The sequence below is a fragment of the Natator depressus genome, chromosome 12 (genome assembly GCF_965152275.1).
Source record: "Natator depressus isolate rNatDep1 chromosome 12, rNatDep2.hap1, whole genome shotgun sequence".
NCBI lineage: Eukaryota > Metazoa > Chordata > Testudines > Cheloniidae > Natator > Natator depressus.
In genome coordinates, this window is record NC_134245.1 from 4716493 (window position 1) to 4733103 (window position 16611).

Genomic DNA, 16611 nt, shown 5'->3' on the forward strand with positions numbered 1-16611 from the left:
CTATCCCTACCCTCCAGCGTATCTACCTCTCCTCCCAGTTTGGTGTCATCTGCAAACTTGCTGAGGGTGCAATCCACACCATCCTCCAGATCATTTATGAAGATATTGAACAAAACCGGCCCCAGGACCGACCCTTGGGGCACTCCACTTGATACCGGCTACCAACTAGACATGGAGCCATTGATCACTACCCGTTGAGCCCGACAATCTAGCCAGCTTTCTATCCACCTTATCGTCCATTCATCCAGCCCATACTTCTTTAACTTACTGGCAAGAATATTGTGGGAGACTGTGTCAAAAGCTTTGCTAAAGTCAAGGAACAACACATCCACTGCTTTCCCTTCATCCACAGAGCCAGTTATCTCGTCATAGAAGGCAATTAGATTAGTCAGACATGACTTGCCCTTGGTGAATCCATGCTGACTGTTCCTGTTCACTTTCTTCTCCTCTGAGTGCTTCAGACCTGATTTCTTGAGGACCTGCTCCATGATTTTTCCAGGGACTGAGGTGAGGCTGACTGGCCTGTAGTTCTCCGGATCCTCCTCCTTCCCTTTTTTAAAGATGGGCACTACATTAGCCTTTTTCCAGTCATCCGGGACCTCCCCCGATTGCCATGAGTTTTCAAAGATAATGGCCAATGGCTATGCAATCACATACGCCAACTCCTTTAGCACTCTCGGATGCAGTGCAATCTGGCCCCATGGACTTGTGCTCGTCCAGCTTTTCTAAATAGTCCCTGTCAAGGTTCCTTCCCCACTCTGAACTCTAGGGTACAGATGTGGGGACCTGCATGAAAAACCCCCTAAGCTTATTTTTACCAGCTTAGGTTAAAACTTCCCCAAGGTACAAACTATTTTACCTTTTGCCCTTGGACTTTATTGCTGCCACCACCAAGCATCTAACAAATATATAACAGGGAAAGACCCCTCTTGGAAACGTCTCCCCCCCAAAAAAAATCCTCCCCAAACCCTACACCCCCTTTCCTGGGGAAGGCTTGATAAGAAATCCTCACCAATTTGCATAGGTGAACACAGACCCAAACCCTTGGATCTTAAGAACAATGAAAAAGCAATCAGGTTCTTAAAAGAAGAATTTTAATTGAAGAAAAAGTAAAAGAATCACCTCTGTAAAATCAGGATGGTAAATACCTTACAGGGTAATCAGATTCAAAATATAGAGAATCCCTCTAGGCAAAACCTTAAGTTACAAAAAGACACAAAAACAGGAATCTACATTCCATTCAGCACAACTTATTTTCTCAGCCATTTAAACAAAACAGAATCTAACGCATATCGAGCTAGATTACTTACTACGTTCTAAGACTCCATTCCTTTTTTTGTTCCTGGCAAAAGCATCACACAGACAAAGAGAACCTTTGTTTCTCCCCCCCCTCCAGCTTTGAAAGTATCTTGTTTCCTCATTGGTCATTTTGGTCAGGTGCCAGCGAGGTTATCCTAGCATCTTAACCCTTTACAGGTGAAAGGGTTTCTCCTCTGGCCAGGAGGGATTTAAAGGTGTTTACCCTTCCCTTTATATTTATGACAGTCCCGAACCACTGCTTTCTCCACAGAGGGCTGGTCACCTCCTCCCCATGCTGTGCTGCCCAGTGCAGTAGTCTGGGAGCTGACCTTGTTCGTGAAGACAGAGGCAAAAAAAAAACGTTGAGTACATTAGCTTTTTCCACATCCTCTGTCACGAGGTTGCCTCCCTCATTCAGTAAGGGGCCCACACTTTCCTTGACTTTCTTCTTGTTGCTAACATACCTGAAGAAACCCTTCTTGTTACTCTTAACATCTCTTGCTAGCTGCAACTCCAGGTATGATTTGGCCTTCCTGATTTCACTCCTGCATGCCCGAGCAATATTTTTATACTCTTCCGTGGTCATTTGTCCAATCTTCCACTTCTTATAAGCTTCTTTTTTTGTGTTGAAGATCAGCAAGGATTTCACTGTGAAGCCAAGCTGGTTGCCTGGCATATTTACTATTCTTTCTACACATCGGGATGGTTTGTCCCTGTAACCTCAATAAGGATTCTTTAAAATACAGCCAGCTCTCCTGGACTCCTTTCCCCCTCATGTTATTCTCCCAGGGGATCCTGCCCAGGCCCCCAGGCCAAAATCTAACATCGCTCCTACAGTATGTTCTCACTGCAGGCTTACCCTGGGCTCTTACCCCAAACCCCACCGTTCCCATGTATAACCCTCATGACCAGGCTTATATGTGTCATCAGCCTGGGCTTGCTTTCCTAGATGGGGGTAGAGATTAGAATCCAGGTGGGCTCTGATCTGCCTACTTTGCAGTGACGATGCCTCCTGAAGAGCTCAGGTTTTGATGGTCCTCCAATGCTATCCCACAATCCCCAAAGTCTGTATTTTCTGCCCCTTCTACCTACTCATTTCTCACTCATTGCCTATGCACCGGAAGTCCCCTGCCAGACTCCATACGCTTGGTCAGCATTTAACCCTCCATTCCACATGCCCTGCTTCATGTCCACCGTGCTCAGCTCCCCTCAGTCCAGTAGCGCTAGAGGTTGCCATCCCAGCATGCTGCTAGCTGGCCAGAGGAGTACACCAGCGCTCTGGCTGGCCTTGGGTAGGAAACCAGCAGGGAGTGGGATTCTGAGCGCTGCACCCAAAACCTTTGCTCTCTCCGAAAGAGCTCCAGGGGGCTGGCAGAGGTGGGGATCAGTGCATGCAGCAGCTGCCCACAGCCAGAGTGCTGGTTACACCCCAGTTCTGCTGGCACAAAGGATGCTGCTTCAATGCATTAAGAGCCTCCAGATTCAAGTCTTTAATACACCCAGGAGTGTGTTCTGCTGGGGCTTGTGGTGGAGCAGTGCACAAGAGCCAGGCTCTGGTGCCAAGGGCCCTGCTGTCTCTTGCAGGACGAGGAGGGCAACGCTGAGCCCTTCCTTGCGAAGATCAGGAGCCAATACGCTAGCGAGAAGCAGGAGTATCTGAGAGAACTGAGGAATGAGCTGGGCCACATGCCGTGAGTAGCTGAGCTATTCAGATCCCATGTTTTCTCTTCCCCTCTTGGATTGCCAAGAAATCCTGTGGTGGACGCAGGATCCTCAGGTGCAGCAGCCTGGCAGTGAGCTCAGAGTGCTGAGACAGGTAGGTGAATGGGGCACAGCGGGTGGGGGTGGAGAATGAACCAGTGTGAGTAATAATAACTCAGAATGGACAGTGCAGTAACTGGGCCCTAAGAGTACAGAGGTAAGCCAGCAGGAACAGGGCCAAATGCTTTTGGGAGCTCTCCAAAGGCATTGGATGTGTAGCATGCGGTCACCATTGGGGCGGACCCCACTGTACAGGCAGAACGGGCAACCCCTGCTCCAAAGGGCATATGCGGCCTAACAGACAAGATGGACCAAGTGGACGGAAGAATCCCATGCACCGCTACAGACTAGGGACCGAACGGCTCGGCACAGCAGTTCTGCAGAAAAGGACCTAGGGGTTACAGTGGACGAGAAGCTGGATAGGAGTCAACAGTGTGCCCTTGTTGCCAAGAAGGCCAATGGCATTTTGGGACATATAAGTAGGGGCATTGCAAGCAGATCAAGGGACGTGATTGTTCCCCTCTATTCGACATTGGTGAGGCCTCATCTGGAGTACTGTGTCCAGTTTTGGGCCCAACACTACAAGAAGGATGTGAAAAAGTTGGAAAGCATCCAGTGGAGGGCAACAGAAATGATTAGGGGACTGGAACACATGACTTATGAGGAGAGGCTGAGGGAACTGGGATTGTTTAGTCTGCGGAAGAGACGAATGAGGGGGGATTTGATAGCTGCTTTCAACTACCTGGAGCAGGGTTCCAAAGAGGATGGATCTAGCCTGTTCTCAGTGGTGGCAGATGACAGAACAAGGAGTAATGGTCTCAAGTTGCAGTGGGGGAGGCTTAGGTTGGATATTAGGAAAAACTTTTTCACTAGGAGGGTGGTGAAGCACTGGAATGCGTTACCTAGGGAGGTGGTGGAATCCCCTTCCCTTGCCAGTTTTGAAGTTTTTAAGGTCAGGCTTGAGAAAGCCCTGGCTGGGATGATTTAGTTGGGGATTGGTCCCACTTTGAGCAGGGGGTGGGACCAGATGACCTCCTGAGGTCCCTTCCAACCCTGATATTCTATGATTCTATGACAAGGCAAACCAGCGTGCTGGGACAGGCCAGCAGGGAGGGTGCAATTTCTAGCTGTCCAGCAGCAGTAATCATCATGCACCTGCCTAGCTGAGGGATCGTTCAGAATTCAACCCTCTCCCTCACCTAGCAGCCATTCAGACAGTGTTCAGAGCAGCCCTCCACTTAGTGTCGCCAAAGGGAATGGGTCACCTTTCGGGAGAGCGCCTCCTAAAGGCAGCCTTTCCCATTGTAATTACCTCTGGGAGAGGAGCGAATAGCACAAGGGGAGGTAACCCCCATAGCACATAAGCTGAAACCCACCCAGCTTTATTATGGCCAGACGCACTTCACCTGCCCCTTGCACTGCCACACACAGCATGCCCTTCTGGACGGCCAGTGCCTCAGCCCAGGGCTTCTGAGGGCTAGTACAGCGCTCAGCACTATGGGCCTGATCCTGATGGAGGCTGCTGGCTACTCCCACAATATACACACATTTTACTCTGTCCCCAGATTGATTATTCTAGGCAGGGCTGTTAGCACCACCTGTTATTAAGGCTCCCTGACACATCCCAGTAGAAGACCCTGTTGTCAATTGCTTGTAACTTTAACCAGGTGGGTTGAAAGTTTCCTTGCTGAGCATCTGCCTGGGGCTGAATTGTTTTGGAAAGTTTCAACCATTGCTGAGAACGAGGCTAGAGGACCAGACAGTGTTTCGCTCATGTTAAAAAATTCCATCCGCCTTGTTCTTGAGACACCCTAGTGCTTTGGAACAGGGACTTGAAACTTGGCAGGTGGTTGGCTCTTGTGTCAGGGCGATGCTTTTTACCAGCCCTGTGAAAATCTGCTGAGATTTGGCCAAGACATAAGCCTCTGAAAAGGTGCCATGTGCACATGCTCAGTACAGCCTTAAATTTTAGCAGCTAAATGCCCTGAAGAGTCTGTCCACATGGAGCATGCTCCAGCCCAGGGCTGAGCAGGACTTTCCCTGCAGTTGCAGCTCTGGGCTGCAGTGGTCCATATTGAGTCCAGGTGCCTGAACTGAGAGCAAGGAGCCTGTCTCTCCTGACTCCTCTGAAGCTGCATGATTTGAATGTAGAGGGGACAGGAGCAGGACCTGTGGAGGGGGCAGGGTGAGTTGATCAGGACAAGGAACCAGCAGGAAGGGCGGGGGATGGGGAGAGGGAAACTGAGACTGAGAGTTGAGCCGGGGGGGAAAACTTGGGTGGGGGAAAGATAGAGATCGGCTGAGGAGTCGGATGGGGAGGGGTGGGAATCTGGGACAGAGAACTTGTGGGGTAGAGGGACAGAGGTGAGACAGATCTGATGAGAAGCCGAGGTGCAGGGGGAGAACTGGAAGTGGCTGAGCAAGGAGACTGGGTCGAGGAACCCGGGGGAGAAAAGACTAGAAGAAGAGCCTGAAGGAGAAAACTGGGAGCCAGTGGGGCCAGGAAACTGGGGGAGGGAAGTGACTGGAGGCCAGGGTGCAGGAGACAGAGATTCAATGAGGAGCCAGAGGGGCAGAACTTGGCCTGTCTGAGCAAGGAGCTGGAGGGTAGAGAGGGTCCTGGGGCTGGACAAGGAGACTGGAACTAGGAGTCTGGAGAGGGCAGGGTAAGGTTGGCTGGGCAAGGAGTTTGGAACTGGGATAAGAAGAGTGAGAAGCGGACAGCGGGACTGGCTTGGTGAGGAGAATGAAGTGGGACAAAGAGCAAGGGATGGGGAAGACGTGACTGGGACAGGGACCAGTTGGAGGGGACAGAGCAGAAGAGGTCAAGCTTGGGGGGGGAGAGTGGGCAGAATAATCTGTGCCTGCTAGAGAGCACTCTCCTTGAGCCTGGAATGGGACCCAAGATGCCTGAGTCTCACCATTCCTCTGCTGTCAGCAAATAGCTGTGAAATCAGCAGGCAAAGCATCCCATCCCTGTCTAGTGCTGCTCTCCATAGAGGTTAAAAATCAACTCCTGCAGTCAGTTACTCAGCTAAAGTGGCAGAGATCTGTGCCGTGGCTCTAAAGGTTCCAATGCTGCTGATCACCCACATGGTGTCAGTACGTTGACACATGGTGGAATTTCTGTGCTTTTTGTAGTACCTAGAAATTACACACAAAAATGCCATTGAAAGAACATTATTAAGGTTGCAAAGTCAAGCACTCAAGAGTTAGGCAATGTCAGAGTTAAGGGTACCATGCAACCTTCATTCAGCCCCCTCCTCCTGCATCTACATTATGATACATACGTTAATTACATGACCACATGCTGTTTTCTCCCCATGACCTTGCTTGATTCGGTGCACAGAATGGACTTGCTCTGGGGATGAATCAGGGCTGTGTAGTAAAAGAGGCTGTTGTCTGTGGGACCCTTGGTTCATTGGTTGCAGAAGTTGGCAGATGTGCAGTGAATGAGGCAGGGGATTGCAGGAAGAGACAGGATGGTCTCATGGTGAAGGCAGTTGAATGTTGCCCTGGAGAACTGAAGTCCAGCCCTATCTCCGCCAGAGAGGAGTTCCTATGTGCTGCTGGATCTGATTTCCAGAAGAGCTGAGCACTCCAATGCAACTGCCATCAATGTGAGTTGTGTGCTGAACATAGCAAGTGCCATATAAAGACAAAGTAGGTCCTAAGTGACTCAAATTGGGAACCTAAAATTAGTGACATTTGACCTTCATCTCTGTGCCCCAGCTCCCCCTCTGACAATGGGGCAAGTACCACCCTCTCCCCTCCCAGCTTGTTGTGAAAATCAGTGATGGTGAAGTTCTGACACTGTAAATCCCATGAGAAAAGTAATGGCTCTGTCTTTGAAGCAGGTTGAAGAGTGGCAGTCAGTAAATTCCCAGGGCCGCGCACACTGAACAATGAGGAGAAAACAAAATATTGAATAGCTGCTCATCCCCTGAGCACCGTCCATCGTGTGCACAAAATGGAGACAGAAAATAGCATGAGCTACGAGTAGTTAGACTGTCACGCTGTAGCCACACAAGGGGGCTGGATTAAGGTCAAGCAGTCAGTCATAATTCTGGCAATTCCGAACATTTGAGAGCTTGACTTTGCAACACAGTAATACAGAACATAGGCTGCTGGAGAGGGCAGAGGGGGAAGCATGGGAGGGGTCCTTGCTCCCCAGGAGATGGGTGTAGATTCCCAGTGCTGCATTAATCTACAAGGATTTCCTGGGTCAGACATCAGAGTATTGTTTGGCTTGCTTTTGTACACAGGGAGGTGAAAGTGGACGATCTGAAGACAGCCTTCGGTGCCATTGATCCTGCTATTGATGACCTAACACTGGACGCCTACATTTGCCTGGCATTCCAGGCCTCAAAAGAACAGTGGGATCAGACTGGCTCTCTGCCTGTGGACACAGTGGTTGAGAGACTGCTGGCTGGAGACACAAAACGAATAGGCCCCCTTCCTGAAGAGACCTATACAAGCCTCTCAGAACGGGGAGAGGCAGAGGCCTAGAATTATTGTTAAAGGGCTCCTCTCACCCCTTATGTACTCAGCTAAATACTTGTGTCTAGCTTTACAAAAGGGTACTCCTAGGAGCTACTGCACTGAGTTTGTTTACAGGCTGACTGATCGTTAACACCAGAGAGGCTTGATTGATTTGTATCAATAGTGCAGCCAGCTCAAGCAGATGAGAGTTCCTACGCAGCTCAGTGGCCTATGTAAATAGTTTAATTTCAGTTCTCTCTGGCAGCAGGGTTCACTTGGCATCCGGTCTGCAGTCCCAGCAGAGGCAGCTCATCCCTCCAAAGCAAGCTGGAGGCCAGGGACTGCTAGTCTCTAGGGATGTCAATTTTCATGAACACTCCACTACTCACTTGATCATCACAGCTGCTGAGAGCTGTAAGCCCTCCTTAAAGCCCAAGGCTGGGGTGCTGGTACTCAACAGCCTGGAAAATTAGACCCTCACTTTTTAAAAGACCCCACCACTCCTGTTTCCTCATGTTGAGAAGTCAGGCAAGTTTTCACAAGAGCAAGATTTCTAAAGAAGGGCTTGGCTACAGGGGGAAGTGATCCTGCTATAAGGTAGGGTGTGAATTTAAACTGCTCCAGTAATACAGCTGGAACTCTGTGGGGACACTTATTCTGGGGGAGAGTGCCTTTTTCAATGAGGTTTGGGCAGTTTAAGCTAAACCCCAAAAAGTCCCTCTCATCCCAAAATAAGAGAGGCCCCAGTCTAGCTCGACAGGTGTAACTGGACAAGTGGCCCTGGGGACAAGCCCTAGGACTCCAGCCCCAAAGGAAAGGGCCAAGGTGGTATGGGTAACTTTGCACAGCCATTCACTAATCCTTACCAGTGTGTGCCCACTCAGGGCTGGTCCTCTCAGAATTCCCTGAGCCCTCTGCTGCTTTGGGCTAAATGTCAGAGATCAGGGGTCAGGAAAGCAGCTCTATGGCAGTTAGCTTGTTTACTCCACCCCCTAGCAACTTAGAATTAAGAGTCACCCTGCCAGAATATAAACATCAGGCTTGTTCCTTTCCTCCTACCACACATTGGATGGGAGGGATGGGGAAAGCTGAAGTGGCAGGAGATCTCTAGCTGAAGTAACAAACACCAATTAGGTGCAAGCTTGAAGTGGAATGTTAGCAAGAAGAGCCCCAGAAAAGTTGGGGTGCAGAGGCCCCACAGCCTAGCTGGATTAGGGTAGTGGGTATGCTGTATGCTTCTGTGAAGTTCTTACACCTGGAATACTGCATTCGGTCTGTGCACCTCCACACCAGGAAAAGTCTACACTGAGCAGGGAAACCCAACTACTGCAGTAGGTGGAAATAAGTCCAGAAACCCCTTGACAGGAGAATAATGGTGAGTGTGGTGTGAGCGGGTGGAACTAGGCACAGTGTGGTGGAATTCAGTGACTATCAAGGAGCATTTCACTGAATTGTAATCAGTCTCTAACAGATATGGGTGAGCTCCATCACTGAAGGCACGTAGTACTGGGCTAGAAAAGACACGGGGCATACAGGGTAGAGAGCAGTCCTACATTAACACACCATGCAGTGGAATCAACTAGATCTGTTCATATTTATTTGTAGTGTTAATAAGTCTAGGTTTAAAATAGCTTCTGGATATTCAGAATGTAGGTTTCCTCTGTCCTCTTCTCTCCAATTACAATCTGACAACTTTAGAGGTCATTCTGTGCCTAAATCTTCTGTTTATTTAACTCTCAGGACACTGGCTGAGTTCCCAGCTGCTATGAAGCATCGCTTCTGGCTGCAGGAGGCAGAGCAACACAGATTCTTAGCTGGGACTTAGCCCTGGCTTAGCCCCCCCCCCCCATGGTACGAGACCCCTTCCTCATGCCAATGCTGTAAGCCCCTGCCCTCTGCTGAAAGCTGCTGGCCCTACTTGTCCAGGGACCCGCAAGAGCCCACACATTAGCTGCCAGGATAGCTGAGTGAGGAGCCAGGGGCAGCAGTCCTAAGGCCAGCTGACTACTAAGGTGCAACCATCTCTATCTGCTAATGGTCTTGGGACATGAAGGTTCTGCTTGTTTTCAGGGGAAGCTGGAAATACCAATTACTCAGCTGCGCTAGATCAGCATTTTTCAACGCGTGAGTCACGACCCAGTACTGGGTTGCAGCAGGTAAGGCGCAGGGCGGCTCTGGGCAGCACCGCCAACTGGGACGTTAAAAGTCCTGTCTGCGGTGCTGCCCAGCTACCTGTTCTGACACCATCCTGAGCCCCGGAAGTGGCCAGCAGCAGGTCCAGCTTCTGAGCAGGGGGCCACAGGACTCTGTGCGCTGCCCCCGCCCCGAGCACCAGCTCTGCACTCCCATTGGCCGGGGGTGGGGCAGCAGAGCCTGCGGGTGAGAGCCACGTGGAGCTACTTGCACACCTCCACCTAGGAGCTGGACCCGCTGCTGGCCGCTTCAGGGGCGCAGCGCGGTCCGAGGATGGGCTGGAAGCCTGCCTCTGCACCCCTGCTGCGCTGCTGACTAGGAGTTGCCAGAGGTAAGTCCATGCTCCAATCCCCTGCGCCATCCCAGAGCCTCCCCCCCCCCCCCCCCCCCGACCCTGAACCCTTCATTCCTGGCCCCACTCTGCAGTCCTCTGGCCCAGCCCTGAGCCCCTCCCACGCCCCAAAACCCTCATCCCCAGCTCCTTGGGTTGTGGGCATCAATTTTCTTCAACTGGGTCCTCAGGAAAAAAGTTTGAAAACCACTGTTCTAGATGGATACCCTGGTGTATCTGCCAAGTGATCCGCTTGTCAGTACAGCAAGGATTAAAGAGCAAATAAAGATTCTACCTAAAACACCTTCTACTAGCAGCCAGCCAGTTCCTATGAAGAGCATGAGCAGAGCGAAGAGGCTGCGGGGAGCAGGACATGCTGTGTACCAGAAGGGGTGACCATGTAAGGGACTAGCAGTTCCTTGGAACATACAGCACCCGGGTGCTGCAAAACACCCACCTTTTATTGACATTTACACATTAGGAGACAAAGCAGCTCAGCTGCACGGGCGTGTGATGTGGACACAACACAGGGAGGTCATTTCCATCCGCGGGAGGGCTCCACTGTTCACGTAGGAGATCCAGTGAGCGTCAGTGAACTCAGAGGGTCAATCCAAGAGAATAACCTCCGCTGGCTATTCAACACCCTTAGGCCTGACTCAGTTTCTAATGTACAACCACCGCAGGGAATCAGACAGGTACCGTGAAGCAGCTTAAAGCCAGTCTCTGCTGTGGTGTTAAGTTCCCACGCATCTGAGGCAGGCCAGAGGCAGCACACATCTATTTGTGAGGGATCACTTTATTTCCACTCGTGGCAACTGGAATCAGTAGCTTCCTGTACTCCAGAGGAAGGTGGCGCTCTATCAGCACATGTAGAGGCATCTTGTCTGTCACCAGCCCTTGTCTTCGATTGAAGAGGCGAGGGGAAAGAGAAAAAACAGTGTGGTCCATTTAATCAGACTACCCTGACAAGATCTGTACCCAAATCCCCTTGGGGGTTTGCTCAAAGAGGACATTTTACCCTGTTAATAATGGAAATACAGATCCCACTGCTGCCTGTGCGGTGCTAAGGCCAGACACGGTCACAGTTACACCCAGTTACAGCAAGCATGGGTGTGCCAGATGTGCTCAGCCCCAGCGAGCAGAGGAGTTCTTACCCAACCTGCTCTGCACATGCTCAGAAATATTTGGGGGTATCAGACAGATCCACTTTTCTACAAGGAAGGCTTTTACAGAACTGGCTGGAGCACACAATGTCCTACTTGTAGAGGGCAGCAAGTGGCTGTCAATTCCCCCAGTCCAGGGGAGGGGGATGAAATTTTGTTCTCTCAGTTATGAGCCAAGAACAGTTCCTTAACCGGAGCTGAGGAGGTGTACATCATACATCAAACTATTCTGAAGTGCAAACACAGGACTCCACGTGCAGAGTTCCCACCACTGGCCAAAGTCCCCTGATGGGCCCTCAGCCAGAGGGACAGGAATAGATCTTCTAGGAGTCTGACCGATAAACTCTGGAAGAACCAGTGTTAGTCCCATTTTAGACACAAATGCAATTGTAGCCTTGAATGAATTGTCATGTCCTGGGGAATCCCTGGAATGGAGTGAGCGCGGGGCTTTTCAGAGAGACAGTAGGATAATGATTTGGGTGGCTTCAGAGCTACCCCAGCTTTTTGGCTAGACAAGAGCCTCAGAATATAGGAAGGGTTTGTCAAGGTTCTCCTAGGCTTTGGGCATGGCAAGGACATTGCCAGTGAATGCTCAAGCTTTCAACAGCCAGCTTTCAAAAGTGTGCTCCTCGGCCCAGAATTCACAGACTGTGAAGATTAAAGTGAATCATCAAGCAGCAGTCGTTGGCTGGGGGCTGTCTGAGCCGCAGGTAAGCAGCATTACTCCCACTGCAGATTTTAGTCATTTCCCAAAAAGTAGAAGCCTAACACCCTTGTCAAGAAGCTACATAACTGTGCAAACCTGAATAAACTGAGTGCTTCACAAATTCTACTCAGGTAGTTTCTGAGCAGAGCAATAAACTGTATGTAACTGTTATGTTAATATGCACCACCAACGAAGTGCTGTGTTAGGAACAGAGACAACAAGGTTGAGTGTTGGAATCCTTGGCTAGATACAATGGATGAGCTAGCTTCTTTGTTTCCTGCAGGGCCCATGCTTGCAGGGGCAGGAATCTAGACACTCCTTGGATACCAATATTTACAGAGAACACTGATATTACAAGTGAACTGCCTAAATTCTGACTTAACTCTGAGGATCCCAGGCAGTGCCAAATACAGGGAACACTGGAAACTGTCCTCTAGCTCCAGAAGGTGTTACAGGCAGGAGCATATGCCAGGGATGCCACAGGGGACTAAAAGCAGAGAGGGGATCAGTACCTTGCTGGTCAAAGGGTTAGATCAGAGTTAAAGCCTGTCGGGAACTAGTTTCTAGTCTGAGAATGGGCTCCCACCGCAGCCTGGGGCTCCAAGATGCCGGCTGGGGTTGTATCCTCTTCACCCACCCTCTCTCCCTAACCACTTGTCAGTGAGAGATGCTTCACCCCTTGGGAGCTTTTGAAATGCTCCCATGAGCAAATTTGTTTGCACTTCTCTTTCATGTGACCAACATAATAGAATAAACTCCACCCTACCTTCTCATGAGGAGCTCCAGGTCAGCTTCCTCCACAGTCTTCCTTCTAGCATGCATGGTGTAAGCCTCCAAGTCGTTACTGAGCTGCCTGAAGTACACCTCCACGCTGGAGGGGAGGGGAGGGGAGGGGAGAGGAGAGAAGTTAGTCAGCAGAACACAAAAGCTGCCGCATCCTCCTCCTCAGCCCTTTCTCCAAGGCTATCTACGCTGCAACTAATCACAGCACAGGTCGCTGCCTTCCAGGAACGGAGAGGTGCGAGGGGCCCCACCTCAAGGACAATCAGAAAGCTCCAGAGCTGTGGGGATTGGTAGATGGTAGAATACACCGCTGCACTGAGCTGGAACAGCTCTCCTGGGGTGTTCTGCACCACACAAAGCCCTGCACTTCACCATGCCCAGTTTCACACTCACTGACATGTTCCACAGCCAGATTCCTGCCAGCCCCTCCACACCACTATTAGAAGAAAGATACCCAAGTAACACAAATATGGCTGGTTTACACGGAGACCTTGGGCCCTAAACCAAAGGCTCCTGCACAGCAGCATGGGGTGCTGAGCACTGCACCAGCCCCAACAGTGCTTATGGACAGGCCAGGTCTGTGTTGAGAATGTAGTTTGCCCCCACCCCTCTCACCGCATGGCAGCCCCTTCCTGCCACGCTTTCCTCTACTTAGTTGGAAAGGGCTACAGGACAGCAGGTCTGCGGGCAGGTAACGGGGGCTGGGAAGCAGAGGAGTTTGCTGCTACTCACCACTTCTCAACAACCTTAAATGCATCTCTGGCCACTGGCACTTTCACATAATGGCTAAAGATCTTCTTCACCAAGCTGCTGGGTAGTGCAGGCTCTCGCTTTCTCCTGGGAGCCATCACTGTTCTCTTCGCAGCCTGTTGAGCCAGGGGAGGCTTTGGGGGAAACCTGCCAGGAAACAAAGCACTAAGCAAACCAAACAAGCAGGCAGAGTGGGTGGAAGAGAAGTGAGAGCACAAATGAGTTCTGGCAGAGGAACCCACAACTGAACACAAAGAAGGGCCAGTCCTGGCTTGCCCTAGGGCAGTTCTGTCTGCTCCCTCGGAAGGCTGGAAGAGCCAGAGGACTCGCCCCCTTTGCGAGACTCTCCTGCAGTATTACAGCACCTTTGGGAGAGTTACGGCTAGGGCCAGGATTTCAGGACTGGGTATGTACATCTGTGGGGCTGGTTTGCAGGCACCGTCAGCAGAACTATGCAATGGGGGAACTACAAATGCGCAGAAACTGTTCTGGGGCCAAGTCACCACTTGTGCGTCCAATCCCACAGCAGTGTGGGAAGCTGGGCAGCTCTGCAAGCCAGCTCTGCACACTCAGATGAGAGCCTCAAGACTCACTTAGCTACATTTTTGCCAGTTGACAAAAGTTAACAGGTGAGGAGTGGATGGAGGAAGCAGGAAGACCAAGACCCAAAGGGAATCCTAGATCTTACAGGATTGCCTTTGGAGTAGTTTGACCACCTTCAGTAATGGCAAACGGGGCATTTTTCTCCTAGCTATTCCACCCCCAGAGTTCAGAGTTCATAAGATGCTTATTTTAAGTATCATAATGCTCTTACACTGAGACGCTGTCCTGTACCACTCTGCAGAAGGATCCTCTTAATGGTAACCTTCCTCTGTGGAACAGAAGCCCCAGTCCAAGTGTGTGTTATTAAGACTACCACCTAGCAATGCTACTGCACTTCTCATCTGTAGAGCCCAAAGCACGTTACAGAGTTAGCCAGTATCACTGTTCCCGTTTTACAGAGGGGAAAGGAGACATTGAGAGGGGCCAGGGTCACCCAGCAGTGACAGAGCAGAGGGTAGAATCCAGGACTCTGGAGTCTCAGTCCAGTCCTCCCAGAGACCCTGCACACAATGTCTCTATCGGACTCGCCCTTCACCCCATCTGCATGGTCTTTGGTCAGAGCTCCAGCTCAGGGGTTCTCAGACTTTTGTCCTGGTGACCCCCTTCACATTGCAAGCCACTGTCTGTGACCCCCGCTATCAATTAAAAACACTTCTTAATATATTTAACACTATTATAAATGCTGGAGGCAAAGTGGGGTTTGGGGTGGAGGCCGACAGCTCGCAACCCCCCCATGTAATAACCTCACGACCCCCTCAAGGGTCCCAACCCCCAGTTTCAGAACTCCTGCTCTAGCAGGACTGTGCGAATGGATGGTATAGGCAGCTGGAAACAGATCAGCCCCATAGATGAATGAAGTATGTGAAGAAGCTGGGGTATGAAGATGAAAAAAGGACGCCTTGGTTCTAACATATGTGATCTTGGGCAAGTTACTGCCCCTGTGTCCCAGTATACCCATCTGTCAAATGGGGATATGCATGCCTGACTTGTGGGGGAGGTCAGGGGTTGAAATGCTTTGGGATTCCCTCTGACCACTACCGCATGCTGCTCATCTATGTGAGCACTAATGACACTTGCCAGGTCCGACCCTGAGCAGATCAGCAGTGACCACCGGGCTCCGGAAGTGAAGTTGATGGAGTCAAGGGCACAGGCAGCATTTTTGTCCATCCTCTTGGTTGTGGATAAGGGCCCAGGTAGGGACACATGCACCCTAGACATGAATGCAAGGCTGCACAGATGGTGTAGATGGGAGGGCTTTGGCTATCTTGACCATGGAATGCTGTTTTGGGAAGGACTGCTAGGAAGAGTTGGGGTCCACCTGACCAAGAAGGAGAAGAGCATCTTTGGACACCAATTGCCAACCTAGTGGGGATGGCTTTAAACTAGGATCCAAGGGGCAGGTAACTATAAAAAAAGGCAACCTTAACAAAGGGCTAGGTGTGTGTGTGTGGGTGGTGGGGAAATGGACAATTACAATAGTGTCAGAGGGGAAACAGTGAGGGAATCTGCTCTACATCTTCGAGATCTGTACACAAGCTAAGTTATGACTTAATTGGCATCACTGACTTGGGATAAATCTCATGACTGGAATATTGGTCTGGAGGGGTAAAGCTTGTTCAGGAAAAAGAGGCAGGGGAAAAAAAGGGTGGAGGTGTCGCATTGTACATCAAGAATATAGACACTTGTTCTGAGGTCCAGAAGGAGGGGAGAAGCAGACCAGCTGAAAGCCTCTGGTGGCGATAAAAGGGGGGAACGACAACAGAGTGACATCATGATAGGGGTCTACTATAGACCACCAAATCAGGAGGAAGAAATGGATGCAATATTTCTAAAACAAACAACAGAAATATGCAAAATGTAAGACCTGGTGGTAATGCGGGACTAACTTTCCAGACATCTGCTAGAAAAGTAATGTAACAAAACACAAGTTCTTGGGATGTACTGGGGACAACTTGTTTCAGAAGTTGGAGGAAGTAACCAGGGCTCAGCCCTTTAGATGTGATTCTGACCAAGGGAGGAATTGGTTGCAAATCTGAAGGTGGAAGGCAGTTTGAGTGAAAATGACCATGCAGGGCTAGGCTTATGATCATAGAATCATAGAATATCAGGGTTGGAAGGGACCTCAGGAGGTCATCTAGTCCAACCCTCTGCTCAAAGCAGGACCAATCCCCAACTAAATCATCCCAGCCAGGGCTTTCTCGGGCCTGACCTTAAAAATATCTAAGGAAGGAGATTCCACCACCTCCCTAGGTAACGCATTCCAGTGTTTCACCACCCTCCTAGTGAAAAAGTTTTTCCTAATATCCAACCTAAACCTCCCCCACTGTAACTTGAGACCATTACTCCTTGTTCCGTCATCAGCTACCACTGAGAACAGTCTAATTTCATTATTCTAAAGAAAGGAAGGAGTGAGAGCAGAGGGGTAAGGACAATGGACTTCAAAAAAGCAGATTTCAGCAAACTCAGAGACCTGGTAGGTAAGGTACCATGGGAACAAAATCTAAGGGAAAAGACCAGGAGAGCTGGCAGTTTCTCAAAGA

General features: G+C 50.3%; 2 protein-coding genes across 2 annotated transcripts in view; one reads left to right on the forward strand and one right to left on the reverse strand.

Moving 5' to 3' along the window:
* TSNAXIP1 (translin associated factor X interacting protein 1) overlaps positions 1-10099 on the forward strand; it is a 64620-nt gene extending 54521 nt beyond the window's left edge. The window contains exons 15-16 of the mRNA XM_074968394.1: positions 2884-2990; positions 7326-10099. Of these exons, the coding sequence (XP_074824495.1) occupies positions 2884-2990; positions 7326-7569 (351 nt within the window). The 3' untranslated portion in view covers positions 7570-10099. The remainder of the gene's footprint in view (positions 1-2883; positions 2991-7325) is intronic.
* Positions 10100-10434: 335 nt separating this feature from the next.
* The window catches only part of CENPT (centromere protein T), a 33283-nt gene continuing 27106 nt past the window's right edge, over positions 10435-16611 (reverse strand). Inside the window, exons 12-14 of the mRNA XM_074968395.1 lie at positions 13451-13615; positions 12702-12806; positions 10435-10967 (exon numbers count right to left, since the gene is read on the reverse strand). Coding sequence (XP_074824496.1) covers positions 10844-10967; positions 12702-12806; positions 13451-13615 — 394 coding nt within the window. The 3' untranslated portion in view covers positions 10435-10843. The remainder of the gene's footprint in view (positions 10968-12701; positions 12807-13450; positions 13616-16611) is intronic.